Genomic DNA, 15,452 nt, shown 5'->3' with positions numbered 1-15,452 from the left:
ACTTACAGCATTTTGAGAAGGATGACCTTGACAGTTTCAATTGTGTTAAAATCCCAGTGGTATGCACTTTAACACACTTGAGTTGTTGTTTGTTGGTTCTTGGGCAGTAGAGATTGCCTCATTTTTTAGGTTAGGAAAATTTTGTTTTGCAGATTTAATATGTTGGTTTTGACTGGTTTTAAAACATTTTTTATTTAGATAATGTGAGGATTACTTAGTTGTGGTGGAAGACTGTAATCTTAAAACTGTGGTTCTGGCAGAAAAGTTTAATAAGTGAAAGAATAAGATGTGTCAGAAAGGGTCCTCTAAGTGTATGTCACGAAGTTTATGCCAAGCAGTTTGACAAAGAACACAAATCAAAAATAAGTATGTATTACTTATTTGAAGTGCTAAGTTACCTCTGTTTATAATGTATTTTTCTAGACATTCTTTTCCATTTGTGTGTCCAGCACATGAGTTGCCTTGGAAAAGGATCTGTATAGAGCACAGCTATTACTGAGGGAGAGAAGAGCTGACAAGGACACTTATTTTAAGAAACAGTCAAGGTAACAAATAGAGTAACAACATTTTCACAGATCTCATGAGAGCAGGGAGAGTGTCTCCTCTTCTTTCCTCTTCTTCCTTTTTTCTTCTTTTTTTAAATCCCTAGCATCTCTTTTACTCTCTACCACATAGCAGACCTTGAATAAATGTCTTTCTAAATGAGTTGAATTTGAAAATGAAAGCCATTTTCTTTTGTACTGAAAAAAAATACCCAAACTAAACATGAGGGAAGGTAAGATGTGCAGATTCTTGTCTCTCTTCAGGTTGTTTTGAGGGGCTGAGGGGTGTGAAGTTTTATAGAATCTGTGACTGTGCAAAAAGGTAGAGGTAGGGAGGGCACCTGGGTGGCTCAGTTGGTTAAGTGTCTGCATTCCGCTCAGGTCATGGGATCAAGCCCCGCCTCGGGCTCCCTGTTTAGCAGGGAGTCTTCCTCTCCCTCTGCCCCTCCCCCTGCTCATCCTTTTCTCTCTCTCTCTCTCTCTCTCTCTCAAATAAGTAAATAAAATTTTTTAGAAAAAGGAAAAAGGTAGAGTTAGGAAGTGGCAGGTAAGTAGGAAGAGTCAACATAGGGCCAGGCCTGCAGATAGACTTGCTGTGGTATATGCCTTATTTCTCTTCCCCAGACCCTCATTCCAGTATGTTTTTACCCCATACTGCCTGAAGTTATGTTAGTTCTGGATCTGTTTAGATTAAAAGGCAAGCAGCATCTTTAAAAATGCCATGGACTTCTCTGTTTTAAGGGCTAACAGGGTAATTCAGACCAGCTAGTAAATTTGGAGCTAGTAGTTCAGAGCAATTCCAGTAAAATAGCACACAAGATGAAGAAACATTTGCTTGAACACATCAGAGTCCCAGGAAGATCGAGGGCAGATAATCAAGGATATAAGTCTGGCTTTTAGAAACCTTTCACTGGGTATGTTTTCTGAATCTGGAGAAGACAGCGGAAAGGCTGAACTTTGGGGGACGGAAGTTGGAATCTATGACCTATCTATATGGACTCCTCCCCGCCCCCAGTCTTTGCTTGGGGTAGAGGGATGCTGACAGGTAAGAATTCTAGGAGTAAAAGTGAACCAGAATTTCTGAGGTTCTCATAGATAGTGCATGTCAGCATCAAATTGTTTTAAGAAGTGATCTTGGATTGCTAGTAATAGTAGGTCCCTGGGAAAAGCTGATGCATATCCTTTGTAGAAGAAGGTAACATCATTTTAGGACTTATATTATTTCTGTAAGCTATGTAGCAAGTACAGTGTCTAGCACCCACTAGAAAATAACCCAAATCACAAGAAGATAAGATGACATTAATAAAAATCTGAAGAAACAACAAAATAATAAAAAATCCACGGGGACTCTAGGTATTAGAATTATCAGACCTAGATTTTATAAGAGCTATGCTTAGTATGTAGAAGGAGACAAAAGACAAGTTAGAGAAATATGGCAGAGAAATGGGAACTGTAAAAGAAAAATTAAACTGGAAAAATTCCTTAACTGGAATTAACCGGTTTACCAGAAGATTATAGAAGCATTTGAAGAGAGAATTCGTGAACTTGGATGGTAGCTCAGAAGAAAATACTCAGCATGGAGAGGCAGAGGGATAGAAAAACTGTGAAAAATGAAAGGAAAACAGTGAGAAAGTCTAACATATGTAATTGGAGTTTTAGAAGAAGAGAGAATGGCATAGAAGCAGTGTTTGAAAGGAGTGTGGCTGAGACCTTTCAAACCAAAGCAATAAAGTCAGAGATTTGGGAAACTGAATTGTAAAACAAGCCATTCCTAGGCACCTCATAGTAAAACTTTTGAAAACTAATGTTGAAGAAATCGTAAAAGTAGCAAACAGGAGGGGAAAAGATTACCTTCAAAGGAGCCACAGTCAAGACTCATAGCTCATTTTTCAGAAGTATGACAGAGGAAAACAGGAGACAAAGTAAACAGTCTTTAAGATGTTGAAAGAAAGTAACTGTCAAACTAGAATTCCATACCCATCAAAAATAAGACATTTTCAGATAAGGAAAAAAATGAGAGACTGAATTACCAGAAGATGTTCACTAAAGGCAATACTTAAAGATGTTTTTTTGGAAAGGAGAAACATGACCCTCTTTGGAAAACTGAAGATACAGAAAGTAATAAAGAGCAATGAAAATGCTGAATGTGTGGGTAAATACAAATGCACATTATTTGTATAGGATGATTATTGAGTTAAAAGTACGTATAAAATTTAGAAAAACAATGGCATATAAATTGGATTGGAATAAATGGTGTTAAATAGTTTGGGGTCCTTGCATTGTATGGGAAAGTGGTTAAAGTACAAAGTAACATTAGTGTTTGATAATTTGGTGATACGTGTCTAGCATAAATAAGCATATAACTTTCAGGCTAATAGAAAGGAAAAATAAAGGGAAAAAGCATGCTCATTTCTACCTGTGTCCCTGATCCCCCCTTCCCACGAAGAAGACAAGAAAAAAAAAAAAAGAAAAGGAACATATAGGAGGATGGGCATGTAGAAAGCACTTTAGTAAGATGGTAGATACAAATCCCACACTAAATGGGCTCGGTGTTCCACTTAAAATTCAATTACAAGATTGATGAAACAGACTTTATCTAGATGCTTCTTAAGGAAGTCCTGTTTAAAATATAAGGATAGCTAAAGATTGAAAGTAATAGGATCAAGAAAGATACACTTTGAAAAACAAAACAAATTTTTTATCTCCATGTGAATATCTATAGGCTAACTGGCAGAAGGTATATCTGGAGATAGAGGGCCATTTCATAATGATGGTAAAAGGCTACAATAATGTAAAATTTGTATATATCAAATAACAGCATATAGTAAAGGCAAAATAGAACCACAAGGAGAAATAGACAAAAGTAATCTTGGAAGAATTTGCGTTTTTTTTGAGAACCCATGAAATATTTAGAAAAATTGACCATATGCTACACTGAAAAGTCGGAACAAACAATGCAGGATTGATATTCTGCACAGTATGTTTTCTGATTATAATGTAGAAGTTAGAAATCAATAACAGATGATTAGGCAATCTCATTTTTGAAATGAGAAAAACATTTAAATATTCAATAGCGATTAAGTTATTTGATTTGAATGATAAGGGAAATACTGCATATCAAAACCAGGGGTTGCGGCTAAAGCCAGTTAATAGCTAAAGCTTTAAAAGTATATATATTAGAAAAGAAGAATGTGCGGTAAGCTAAGCATCCATTTCAGAAAGCTGAAAAAAATGTAGCAGATTAAACCCAAAAGAAGTAGAAGGAAGGAAATAATAAAGCTAAGAATAGAAATCAATTAATGACAAGAAACCACAAAAGGAAGAGAATCATTGTATCAGATGGCTCTTGTGGCGTTATAATAAGCCACCCCAATAACTTACTTAAAACAAGCATCATTTATTTAGCCTCTGCTTCTCTTCTACAGACTAGTTGGTCCTTTGGGTCAGGTTTAGCAAAGTAGTTCTTCTGGTCTGCATCTGTAGTCCCCTGTAGGTCGGCGAGGCACCTCTGTTTTTATGAGTTGTCTGGCTATGGGCTGGGACATTGATGGTGACTCGGTCACTTGTCTTCCATTCTCCAGGAGGTTAGTCTGAGCTTGTTTACAGGGGTATAATAGGGTTCTAAGAGAGTAAATGCAGCTAAGACTGAAATTTAGGCTTTTCACACGAATGTCATTCTTCCCATATTGTACTGGAAAAGCAAGTCACAGTGCTGCAGCCCAGATTCGAGGGTGGAGATGAGCTACAAGTTGACGCTGCAGTGGCTTAGATATCTTGAGGGGTTAATGGATAATTGTGGCCATTTTTTTTAAGTCATTCTAGCCCAGTCAGCAAAAACAGAAGTAAATTTTTTGAAAAGACTGGAAGACTGATAAAGAACAAGGAAGACATAGATAACCAGTCAGGAATGAAAGAGGGGACATCAAACAGATTGTGTAGATACTGAGAAGAAAATTAGACTTAAGCTTTACATCAACAAATTTGAAAGTTTAAACAATACGGACATATTTCTAGGTAAATACAGGTTACCAAAATTGACATATGAAAGGCTAGAAAATCTGAATTAAAGAACTGAATCCATAATTAAAAACCTTGCACAGAGAAAGAGTCTAGGCCCAGGTTGTTTCACCACTGATTGCTATTCAATATTTGAGGAATAAATAACATGTCTTCTACAAGCCCATCCGGAGAGTAGCAAAAGAGGGAATGCATCTCGGCACGTTTTGAGGCCAGAATAACCTTGATGCCAAAACCCAGGAAGCATATTATGAGAAGGGAATATTACAAGCCAATTCCATTTATGAAGGTAAATTTTAAAAAAAATCAAAGTGCTAGCAAACTGAATGTAATAACTTACGAAAAGGATGATGCATCAAGATTAACTTGAGTTTATTTTAGGAATATAAGGTTGTTTAACATTTGATAGTTGATTGTAATCCACTGCACTAACAGATTTTAAAGAGAAATATTATGGTTGTCTCAATAGATGATAAAGAAATGTGATAAATTTAAATATCCACTCATGATTTAAAAAAAAAAACTTTAGCAAACTCAGGAATAAAGGGAAGTTTACTTAATCTGGTAAAGTATACCTACAGAAAGTCTACAGATTACTTTAAGCTTTATGGTCAACTGTTGAAAACTTTAATTTTGAAATCTGGAACAAGTGAAGGACTCTTCTTTGACTTTGAACTTGAGATGTATTGGCCAGTGCCATATGGTTGGGAAGGAGAAAGGATATATAACAGTCATTATTTGCAAGTAATAGGTTTGTTTACCTAAAGAACCCAAAAGTACCTACAGAAAAATTATGAGAATTAAATAATGATGAAACAGGCTGCTGGTTATATGGTTTATTAATACAGAACATTCAGTTACATGTTCATATACAAGGAACAAAAATGAATTAAAAAATACATACAGTAGCAAAAATGAACCCCCAAATATCTAGGAATAAGTCTAACAAAAATGAGTAAAGTCACAAAAAAAAGCCTTATATTTTTGATAGGTATTAAAGCAGACCTGATCAAATAAAGAAATTACACTGTGCTCGTGGTTTTGAAGCCTCTGTTGTAATATCTCAATTAAAATTACCACCAGTATTATTTCAGAAATTGACCAGCTGGTTTAAAAATCTGTTCAGAAACAAAGGGAATGAGTAGATGAGACATTCTACAGTACGAGCAAGGTAGAATAGCTTGGTATACTGCATATCAAGATTTTATTATAAAGTTACAATAATTAATTCAGTGTGATATTAAAGCAAGGCTAAGCAAATAGATTAATGTAATAAAATAGAGAACTCAGAAATAGACCCAAGCATATATAGGTGTTATTTATGACAGTAATGGCACCATAGAGTAATTGGAAAAGGATAGTCTTTTCAGTAAAATATGCTAGGACAATTGGGTGTCCATGTGAGAGAAAGGGAAAAAGCGGTACCATTACAGACATTAATTCCTGGTATACTGTGGGTATAAATGCGAAAGAATAGTAAAGCTTCTAAAAGTTAATACAGAACGATATCTTTTCATGATCTTGGGATAGGGAAAGACCCCACTGACATGAAGAGAAGACTGATAACTTGAGCTACATGAAAATTAATTCAGTCCAATTAAATTCAGTTATACAACACCATTAAAGAACTAGGAGGCACTGGGCGCCCGGGTGGCTCAAGCAGTTAAGCATCTGCCGTCCGCTCTGGTCATGGTCTCGGGATGCTGGGATCAGGCTTTCTGCTCAGTGGGGAGTCGTCTTCTCCCTCTCCCTCTGTGCACACGCTCACTCTCTTTCTCTTAAATAAATAAATAATCAATCTTTAAAAAACAAACAAACAAACTAGGAGGCAAGCCACAGGATGGGAAAAGGTATTTGGTACACCTGTAACCACAAAGTAGAAATCACTTAAGAAAACACTAACACAATAAAAAGTAGTCTAGAAACTTCAGGAGTGCTTCAAGAAAAGTATAGATCTGAATGGCCAGTAAACCTGAAAAAATGAACTTTATTAGTAATCAGGAGAATGCTAATTCAGACATTCAGCAAGTGCATCAGAATGGCTAAAATAAAAAGCATTGTTAGGGAGTGCTGGAGAGGAAGTTGGATCAAAACAAATTCTTCTCTTCTTTGGGGACTTATCAATGCATACAGCCATTTTAGAAAATAGTTCAGCGCTATGTACGAAGGAGTTCTTTTTGAATATTATCTTCTTTACCAAGAGTCTTTTTCCTCAAGGAGTGGTCCCTTGTCCTCTTTCTTTATTTTGTACTGTCTCTTTCTTGTTAGCCTTCTCAGGTCTTTGGTGAACCTGCTTTGTCTATTCATATTTAAGTATGAAGCACTGAACATTTGAATTATGAACTTACATGTTTATGTACTGGGCTCACCCACTGCAGTCCTCAAGTTTGAGGTCATCATCTGAAGTGTCAACTTTGAGAAGGTAGCCAGATGCTGTTTATGGAGACAGAAACTCAAGCCTGTTACCTGCAAGTTAGATCCCTGTTTGTTGGTGTTCTGTATGCCATTTCCACCTTTTTTTTTTTTTCTGGTTTTCTACAGAGCTCTCTGAGTGTCAGGTTTCTCTGGAGTTCTCTAGGATAAATTTGCTATGGACCATATCCCCTTATATGGATATTCCAAGCTGGATATTTGATCGAAGGCCTGAGGTTTCCTAAAGTGAGTTTGTAGTGGACTTGGTAGGGTATTAATTATCCACTATATGTGCCAGACCTTGTATTGAACCTTTTATATGTATTGTGCTGTACACACATACACTCCTCAGTACAGCGCCGCCAGATGGTATCATCTCCATTGTATAACTGAGGCTTATTTTGATGTGACTTTCAAATTCCTCATTATTATTCAGTATTGGAGCTTGGATACCAGTTGGGATCTGTGTGCTTTAAGAGTTTTTTAAACACTTAATAATAGTATAGTTCTTGAATTTATTCAAATTGGAGATGTAGAAAAGGGATTCTGGGTTGGAAGCAAGTGCATTGTTAACATGGATGATGGCAGGGATTTAGGTTGATTAAAGAAGTAGAAAAATACTATATGCCAAGGAACGAGGCAAGGATAAGGGGTTCTATCTCGGCCTTTTGGCTAAGATCAAGTGTAGTATCTGTTCTTACCAGTTTTATTTGAATGGAAAGGCAAATTTCAGAATTGGGGATCTTGTAGAGCTAGATCAAGTGCTTATAGGATCAGTCTGTGAGTTTTGGGGTGGACAAAGCCCCTGAGGGAAGGGTGCTTTCTCCCAGCTAGGCATGTGTATTATCCATCTTTGATTTGCCTATCACTTGTAAGATGTGGAAATACTGTGAGCAGCTTAGTGAGGGAAAGTAAAAAGCTGTTGGGAGTACAGAAGATTGGAGAAATGCCTTAGCTTCTTAAGCCCTTAAAGCAGTGAATGCTAGCATATTACTTTTATGTAATGATATGCTAGTAGTAGGATCAATTGCAAGAAAAAGGTAGGAAGCTATAAATACATGAATCGGTACCTATTTGAATAAATAAAAACCACCATGGCTTTTTGTGGAATTGATGGTAAATACTCATTTTTTTTGTCTTTTGTGCAGTTGACCTGTGAATGAGGAAATTTTACTTTTCGGTATTCAGAGTCAGTCTGTGCTTCCTGTTGGCCTTTGTACTAGAAGCTTCTACTGAGGGATGGCTGTTAGTTATACAATTATTTTTATTGCTGTCCTACTCGTGGAAAGAATTAAGGCTCCTTGCAAAGCTAGTGGTATAAGTTAAAGTTAGAAATGGAAAAAAAAGGAAGAAAACTAAGGTACAGACATAAAATTGTGCAAAAAATAATATGCTCTTAAGACTGAAATAGTATAGGGTGGAATCCAAATTTGGCCATTGGTGTTATGGAAGCCAACAAAAAACTACAATTCTCTCTGAATAGTTGCTTTGGAGAAAGTATTTTCTTGTTAGATAAATGAGACAGGAATTTTTCCCAAGGATCTCTGTAAAAAAATGCAATTACTGTTTAACATAATGAACAATTCTCTGTACGCTGACATTACAGAGTTTTGTAGAAGGGATTTGTATTGGGTGGCATCTAAGATTTTGTCAAGCTTTAATATACTGGTTTATTCTGGTTTAGATTACATGTTGATGGACAGTTCAGTATAGTACCTGTTTTATGTAGATAGGGTTCTAATTCATAATTTGTGTTAATACATATAAAACTTCCATGCTGAACAGTGAGCTTTTGTAATTACACCATCAAACTGAGCTAGAAATTCCTAAGTACTCTAAGATTTATTAAAAAATATTTAACTTGACAAAGTAAAAATACATTTTAAAATAATTTTAAGAGCTCTAAATTCAAGCAAGTGAATAATATATAGTGACTTTTTTTTTCCCCAGTTTAATTTTGTTGGGAGAATCCTTGGACCTAGAGGACTTACTGCTAAACAACTTGAAGCAGAAACAGGATGTAAAATAATGGTCCGAGGCAAAGGCTCGATGAGGGATAAAAAGAAGGTAAGTCCTTGAACTTGGGGGCAAGTCTTGATGTGAATAATTTACTTATACTTTTGCATTCTAATAATAAAATATCCAGATCTTCTGTGCATAAAGCACTATACATTAATTCATATCTGAAACTTTTGAACTTTTTTAAGGTGTTGTCATGATTTTTTTCTTGTTGATTATCATGAGTTTTAGCCAACTAAGGTATCACTCAGTCCATCATGTTAACTTATTTTGGTATTTACAGTTGAGAAGCTGCCAATTTGGAAACTAGTCACACTATAATGTATATATAAAGGTATGTCATTAAAAGTTTTAAAAATCTAAAATGTTTCTGTTGATGAGATTTAAATGAAAGTGATCAAATGAATAGCTTTAGCTGTGTGTGTCAGATAACCAGGAGAGCTGTTAAACAGAAAAAAAAAGCTATAACTAGCCATATGATACTCATCTTGGATTTCACTAACATTTTGTGTCGATTGTAAGTTTATTAGACAGTTTATATTGTTCCTGTTTTCTGTTTATTTCTTCTGCCACTTATTGTTCTTCTAGTTTAATTAATAAATACCTAACTATCTACTTTAAATACTGTTTTTAGGAAGGGTTTATTTGCCTAGTTTCCTGTTATCCAATGATACTGTTAGGCGGGATATTTTAGAATGTGTATCTGTAAAACAGTGTTTGATTTTTAAAAAAAAAATAACCTTTTAAAAAAAATTCCACATATAAATGAAATCACATGGTATTTATCTTTGACTCATTTCACTTAGCAAATACCCTCTAGGTCCATTCACCCCTGAAACTAATGTAACACTGTATAAGAATTATACTTCGATTTAAAAGAAGAAAAACCTAGATTTGATTGCCAAATATTAAACATACTGTCCCGGAGGGTATTATTTTTTTAATACATTGCCTTGAAAGGGCTATCAAGTAATAGATGCATAGTCAGCTTACGTTGGAGTGTGTGCGTTGAGTCACTTTATGGAGTTTATGGAACAAACACCAGGTCTACAAAGTATTCTGACTTCATTCTGATGTGCTTCTTTTCTGACCTTCCACCTCATTTCATTTACACTCTCCCACCACCTGACTGGATTGCAGTCATTTTCTCACCTTGCAGACAAATAATGACTTTGTAGCTGCAAAATTGAGTGTGCGTGGGGAGGGGGCGTCCCCAATAATACCAATTATCTTTAAATCTTACTATAACCTGTTCTTGTCAGCTGAGTTTAAAGATATTTTGAGGCTGTGTGAGTTCTCCTTCAGCAAATTTAAATATTGTATTTAAAACATTTTTTATTAGAACCTTAAAACATAAGCATTTTCTGAATCAGCTAAGTGGCAGTCTTATATCGGCATGGAGTTTTGGTTCCCGTTTCCACTTAATAGTTGTATTGGCATTAAGCAATTTAAGAGCCATAGAAAAATGAGGTTGACAGTTGATGGACAAATAAATCTTTACCTTAAGATTAGTGTATCCATCAATTAAACAGTTACTCTATAAATCAGTGAAAAAACATGTTTTCCCCTCTCCTCAGCCTCTGTTAATTCTGTAGTAATGACCCTCCCCTTCTCCACTCATACACTCATAGACACCAAGGATTAGAGCTTGGAACCTGTGTAATGAGACATCATGAGTTGTTTTTTTTTTTTTTTTTTTTTTGATTGGGGTTGAAATTTTAGCCTGAAGAACATATCCTCCTGTCTTTGGCAGAAGAACCAAATAGTTAAATCAGTGAGCTTTGTGACCAGATTGTTTAGGTTTGAATCTTGGTTCTATCAATTAGCAGCTTTGTGACATTGGACAAATTAATCTCCTTCTGCTTTATAAAAATGGGAGTAGTAATAAGGTGATTGTGAAGATTAAATTAGTTATAAAGCCCTTAGAACAGTGCTTTGGATCATAGTAAGTGATAGATTAATGTTAATCATTGTTCCTCATAAATTTTATCTTTTTATTATTACAGTAGTGCCCCTTATTCACAGGTGGGGGGGCATTCTAAGACCCCTGGATGCCTGAAAATGCAGATAGTACTGAACCTTGTATATACTATGCATTTTCCTATACATACATACTTCTGTTAAGTTTAACATATAAATTAGGCACAGTAAGAGATTAACAGCAATAATTAGTAATAGAACAATTACAACAGTATATTTTAGTAAGTCATGTGAATGTGGTCTCTCTCTCATAATATCTTAATATACTGTACTCACCCTGGTGATGATATCAGATGGTAAAATGCCTACATGATGAGATTAAGTGAGATGAATGATAGAGACTGTGACATTAGGCTACTATTGACTTGATGATGAGTTAGAAGGAGGATCATCTCCTTCCTGACTTAGGCTGACCGTGGGTAACTGAAATCGCAGAAAGCAAAGCTGCAGATGAGCGGGGACGACTGTAATTGGATAGTTAGTGCATTCTATGTTTAAACTCTTATGTTGCATCAAGGTGGGGGGACTGCTACTGTTTTGTTTTTTTTTTAAGTTTTGTAGAGGAGAATACCTTGTTTTATGACCTTTAAATATCCCATAGTCTCATTGCTTTTCTGTTTTCTTTGGTGGTTGGTGCATCCATATTCTGTCTTGTCCACTTTGTTCTTAACCACAAATAGAAGCAGTTTACATTTTCTTTTTCTTTTTAATTTGTACTGTTGGCTACCAAAATAAAACGAACTTAATAGATTATACATAATGCAAGAGTAACAATAAGACACCAGAAAAATTTGGCCACAGATTATATCTTTAGTTTTATTAAAATGCTACAGATGAACGTACTTTAGGCATATCAAATTAGTTTGAATGACTATCATATGTTTGATATTACGGTATATGGAGTCTGTGAAGAATTTATGCACGTATTTTTTTTTTTTTAAAGATTTTATTTATTTGGCAGAGAGAGACAGCGAGAGAGGGAACACAAGCAGGGGGAGTGGGAGAGGGAGAAGCAGGCTTCCCGCGGAGCAGGGAGCCCGATGTGGGGCTCGATCCCAGGACCCTGAGATCACGACCTGAGCCAAAGGCAGATGCTCAATAACTGAGCCACCCAGGCGCCCCTGTGCACGTATTTTTAATACCAGAGGTGTCTTCTATAATTTTAATGTAAATCTACACATAATTAATTGTTAATCAAGTCATTTTGGTTAATGCTGTAGTTACTCTATTCATTGAGCTCTTAAAAATGTTAATGAAAGTAAAGTCAAATGGAAAGTGCTGTCGATTGTTGTTTGACGATTATTTTGGTAAAGAACTTGACAAGCAGATGGAGACAAAAAGAAGTATTGATGAGATACTTCTTAGTACTAGGCTGATTTAGGTGTATTTCAGGTGTTTCAAAGGAAAAGCCAGTTGGCTTTAAGCTTTTCTGCAGAGCTGTCAATTTTTGTAAAAGCTGAGAAAGCTAGAAAATCTTAATTTACTGTTGCCTAAAATATGATGGAAAATGCTGTTTGCTGATCTGCATCCTTCACTAGCCTGGTAAACTCAGTGAAGGCAAAGCATGTCTATTTTATGGAGCATTTACCTGATGTTTGATGAGTACCTAGCACAGAGTAGGATCTGAAAAAAAAAATCTGAAAAAGGAATGAATGTTTAGGTAATAAATGAAAGGCATAGATGCCTCCCCCCCACATCCCCATAGAAAAGTTTATAAATAGAGGAAATTATAAACCTGATGTGCTTTTAATTCTTTGGGCAAGATAAGCAGTACCATATTATTCTAAGCTGTTGGTTTTAAGCAAGGGAGTGAAAATGCCACTTTAATTTTTATTCTGTTGGATCGGTATTACTTCAGAGTTATTGGTGGGCATAACAGCATTGATTTTTGTGTACAAGTGTCAGTGGAATGGTAGTGGGTAAACTTCATGGAACCAAAGAGCAGGAGCTGTAGTCAGATTTTATGAGAGACGATGACCAAAGCTTGGAAAGCTGCTCTGTTTCAGCCAGTACTTATCTGGAGCAGGCTAACTATCCCTCTGTCTCTGATTAAGTATATGGTACCATGGTGTCAGCAAGTGGAAACCAGTAGTTTTATGGATAGTTCTTTTTAATTTTCTTTTTTAAAGATTTATTTATTTATGAGAGAGGGAGGGAGGGAGGTAGGAGTGTGGGGAAGAGGGATGGGAGAGAGGGAGAGAGAAACTCAAGCAAAGCAACTCCAGGCAGAACGCGGAGCCCAACACGGGGCTCAGTCTCAGGACCCGGAGATCAGACCTTAGCCAAAACCAAGAGTTGGATGCTCAACTAACTGAGCCACCGAGGTGCCTCTTTATGGATCGTTCTTGTGATTCATAGAGTGTGTACTTTGTATCAAGCATTATTCTAGGTATTATACATTCATTTGTTTTAGGTTTATTTCCATATCTTGTAAGTTTATTATTTTTTTATCATTTATTTTTTATTTATATCATTTTATATTTTATATCATTTATTTTATTTTTTATAGTGTTTTATTGGTTTCAGGTGTACAGTACAGTGATTCAGTAATTCCATACATCACCCGTTGCTCATCACCACAAATGCACCCCCTAATCCCCTTCACCTATTTAACCCAACCCTCCACCCCTCTCCTCTTTCTTCTGTCTAAATGATATTTCATTATATATACATACCACATCTTATTTTATCCATTCATCAATCAGTGGACCCTTGGGCTGTTTCCATATCTTGGGTATTGTAAATAATGCTGCTGGGGGGGGCGTGAATCCCTTTGTATTAGTGTTTTTGTATTGTTTGGGTAATACCCATAGTGTGATTGCTGGATGGTAAGGTAGTTCTGTTTTTAACTTTATGAGGAACCTCCTTACTGTTTTCCACAGTGGCTGCAACCAGTTTGCATTCCCACCAACAGTGAGTGCAACAGGGTTCCTTTTTCTCCACATCCTTGCCAACACCTGTTGTTTCTTGTGTTGTTAATTTTATCCATTCTGACAGGTGTGAGGTAATCTGAGTTTTATTATTCCTATTTTGTGGGTGAGGAAATTGAGCCTCAGGAGGTTGAGTAATGTGGCCAAAGGTCACATACCAAAAAGTAGCAGTCCAAATTCAACCTACAGCCTGTATTCTATCCTGTGGTGTACTACTTCCTACTTGAACCATTTCTGAGAGCGGTAGCAACTTCAGAAATATTAGAACTTGAATATTGAGTAGTTTTAAGCTTTGACTATGAAGTCAACATGAATATATTTTGTGAAACTTCTCTAAAGTTTTTAGTTTTTTCCTCAGGGATAATACATTTTGAGATTTTGTTTTTGTGTCATTCCCTGGATTTTCAGAAATCCTCCTTTAGGAAGGATTTAATCCCATTTTCTTGATAGAAAACTATATAGTTGAGCATAGAAATTCTAGAGAAGTAATTTTTGGAAAAGAAAATGATTTTTGGTAGTTTTTCAGTTGATGTAGCAGAGGGCTACAGGGGCCAGGTGGAGAGCTCTGGGAAAAATGTCTTAATGCTAGAGGGAATGGGTTCATCTTCAAAAAACAGAGGTGGCAGTCAGCTGGTTTCCACTGTAGCAGATGAGTACATGTAAGTCATTAAAACAGAAGAGTGTTTCATGCATAAATTAGATACTTGATAATATTGTGGAGTGATAGTTATTAAAGTGGTAAGTGAAGTTCACCTTTGGGAGTCTTTGTGAGTGGTGTTATAGGGGACATTCTTGGGGATTTGTCTCTTCAACATCCATTAGCTTTTCTCTGAGAGCTCCCCTGTCATAAATAAGTGGGGACTAAGTATCCATGCTTGTGTTTCTGCTTCCCACTCCCGCCCCCCAGCCAAAAATGTTTATGAGAGAAATGTCTACAGTTGATCAAAGCCAGGTTAGTTAAAATGTATCTTCTGGAAATTTCCATTGAGATTTAGTAATTTTACGTAGAGCTCTTTGCTTGAAATGAAGGGATATGCACTTAAGGAATCAGATGGCCCTTCTAGGGCTGCTAATAACTATGGCCAGATGGTATCACTGCTTTCACAATCTGTGCAATGTCTGATTCAGACCATGCAATAACCTCAGAAGATAGTTTTACTCTTCTAACAGGATTGGAGGCTTAAAGAGGTGATGTAACTTATCCAGTCCTCCATTTCTACCTGATGACAGCAGTAAATATAAACGCAGCTCTCATTGAACATTCAAATTGAACTATGCAAATCATTCTCATCAGAATATGGGCTTTGAATTTAAAACCTGATCAATCTGTAATAAATTTTTAATTTTATTTATAAGGGATATACAGTGTTTTGTGGAACATGATTTATGAAACGTTATTAGAGAGGCATATTGTATAATTGCAGACACAATTTCATAACATTTTTACATCTTTTCATATACATTACAAATTTTTCTTATTTCTTAAGTCCTATTACTTCATTTCTTATGGTTAATATATATTTTAATTACGTCACTAATACATATTTTTGGA

The 15,452-nt window shown here is 35.9% G+C and overlaps 1 protein-coding gene and 1 pseudogene across 8 annotated transcripts in view; both read left to right on the top strand.

The window, feature by feature from the left end:
* The window catches only part of QKI (QKI, KH domain containing RNA binding), a 156,304-nt gene that overhangs the window by 50,270 nt on the left and 90,582 nt on the right, over positions 1-15,452 (top strand). For all 8 annotated transcript variants that reach the window (XR_003609316.2, XM_028103283.2, XM_028103280.2 and 5 more), the window contains exon 3: positions 8,922-9,038. Coding sequence is in view for 7 of the 8 variants with exons in the window: in XM_028103283.2 (XP_027959084.1) it covers positions 8,922-9,038 (117 nt within the window). In the remaining variant the exon portion in view is untranslated. The remainder of the gene's footprint in view (positions 1-8,921; positions 9,039-15,452) is intronic.
* Positions 7,624-7,843, top strand: LOC114209371 (U2 spliceosomal RNA; annotated as a pseudogene).

Source organism: Eumetopias jubatus, unplaced genomic scaffold, assembly GCF_037043125.1.
Source record: "Eumetopias jubatus isolate StellerSeaLion01/CBP00866 unplaced genomic scaffold, mEumJub1_p1.0 scaffold_6, whole genome shotgun sequence".
Lineage (NCBI taxonomy): Eukaryota > Metazoa > Chordata > Mammalia > Carnivora > Otariidae > Eumetopias > Eumetopias jubatus.
Note: the sequence above shows the minus strand (reverse complement) of the source record. Positions and strands in the feature narration are given on the sequence as shown.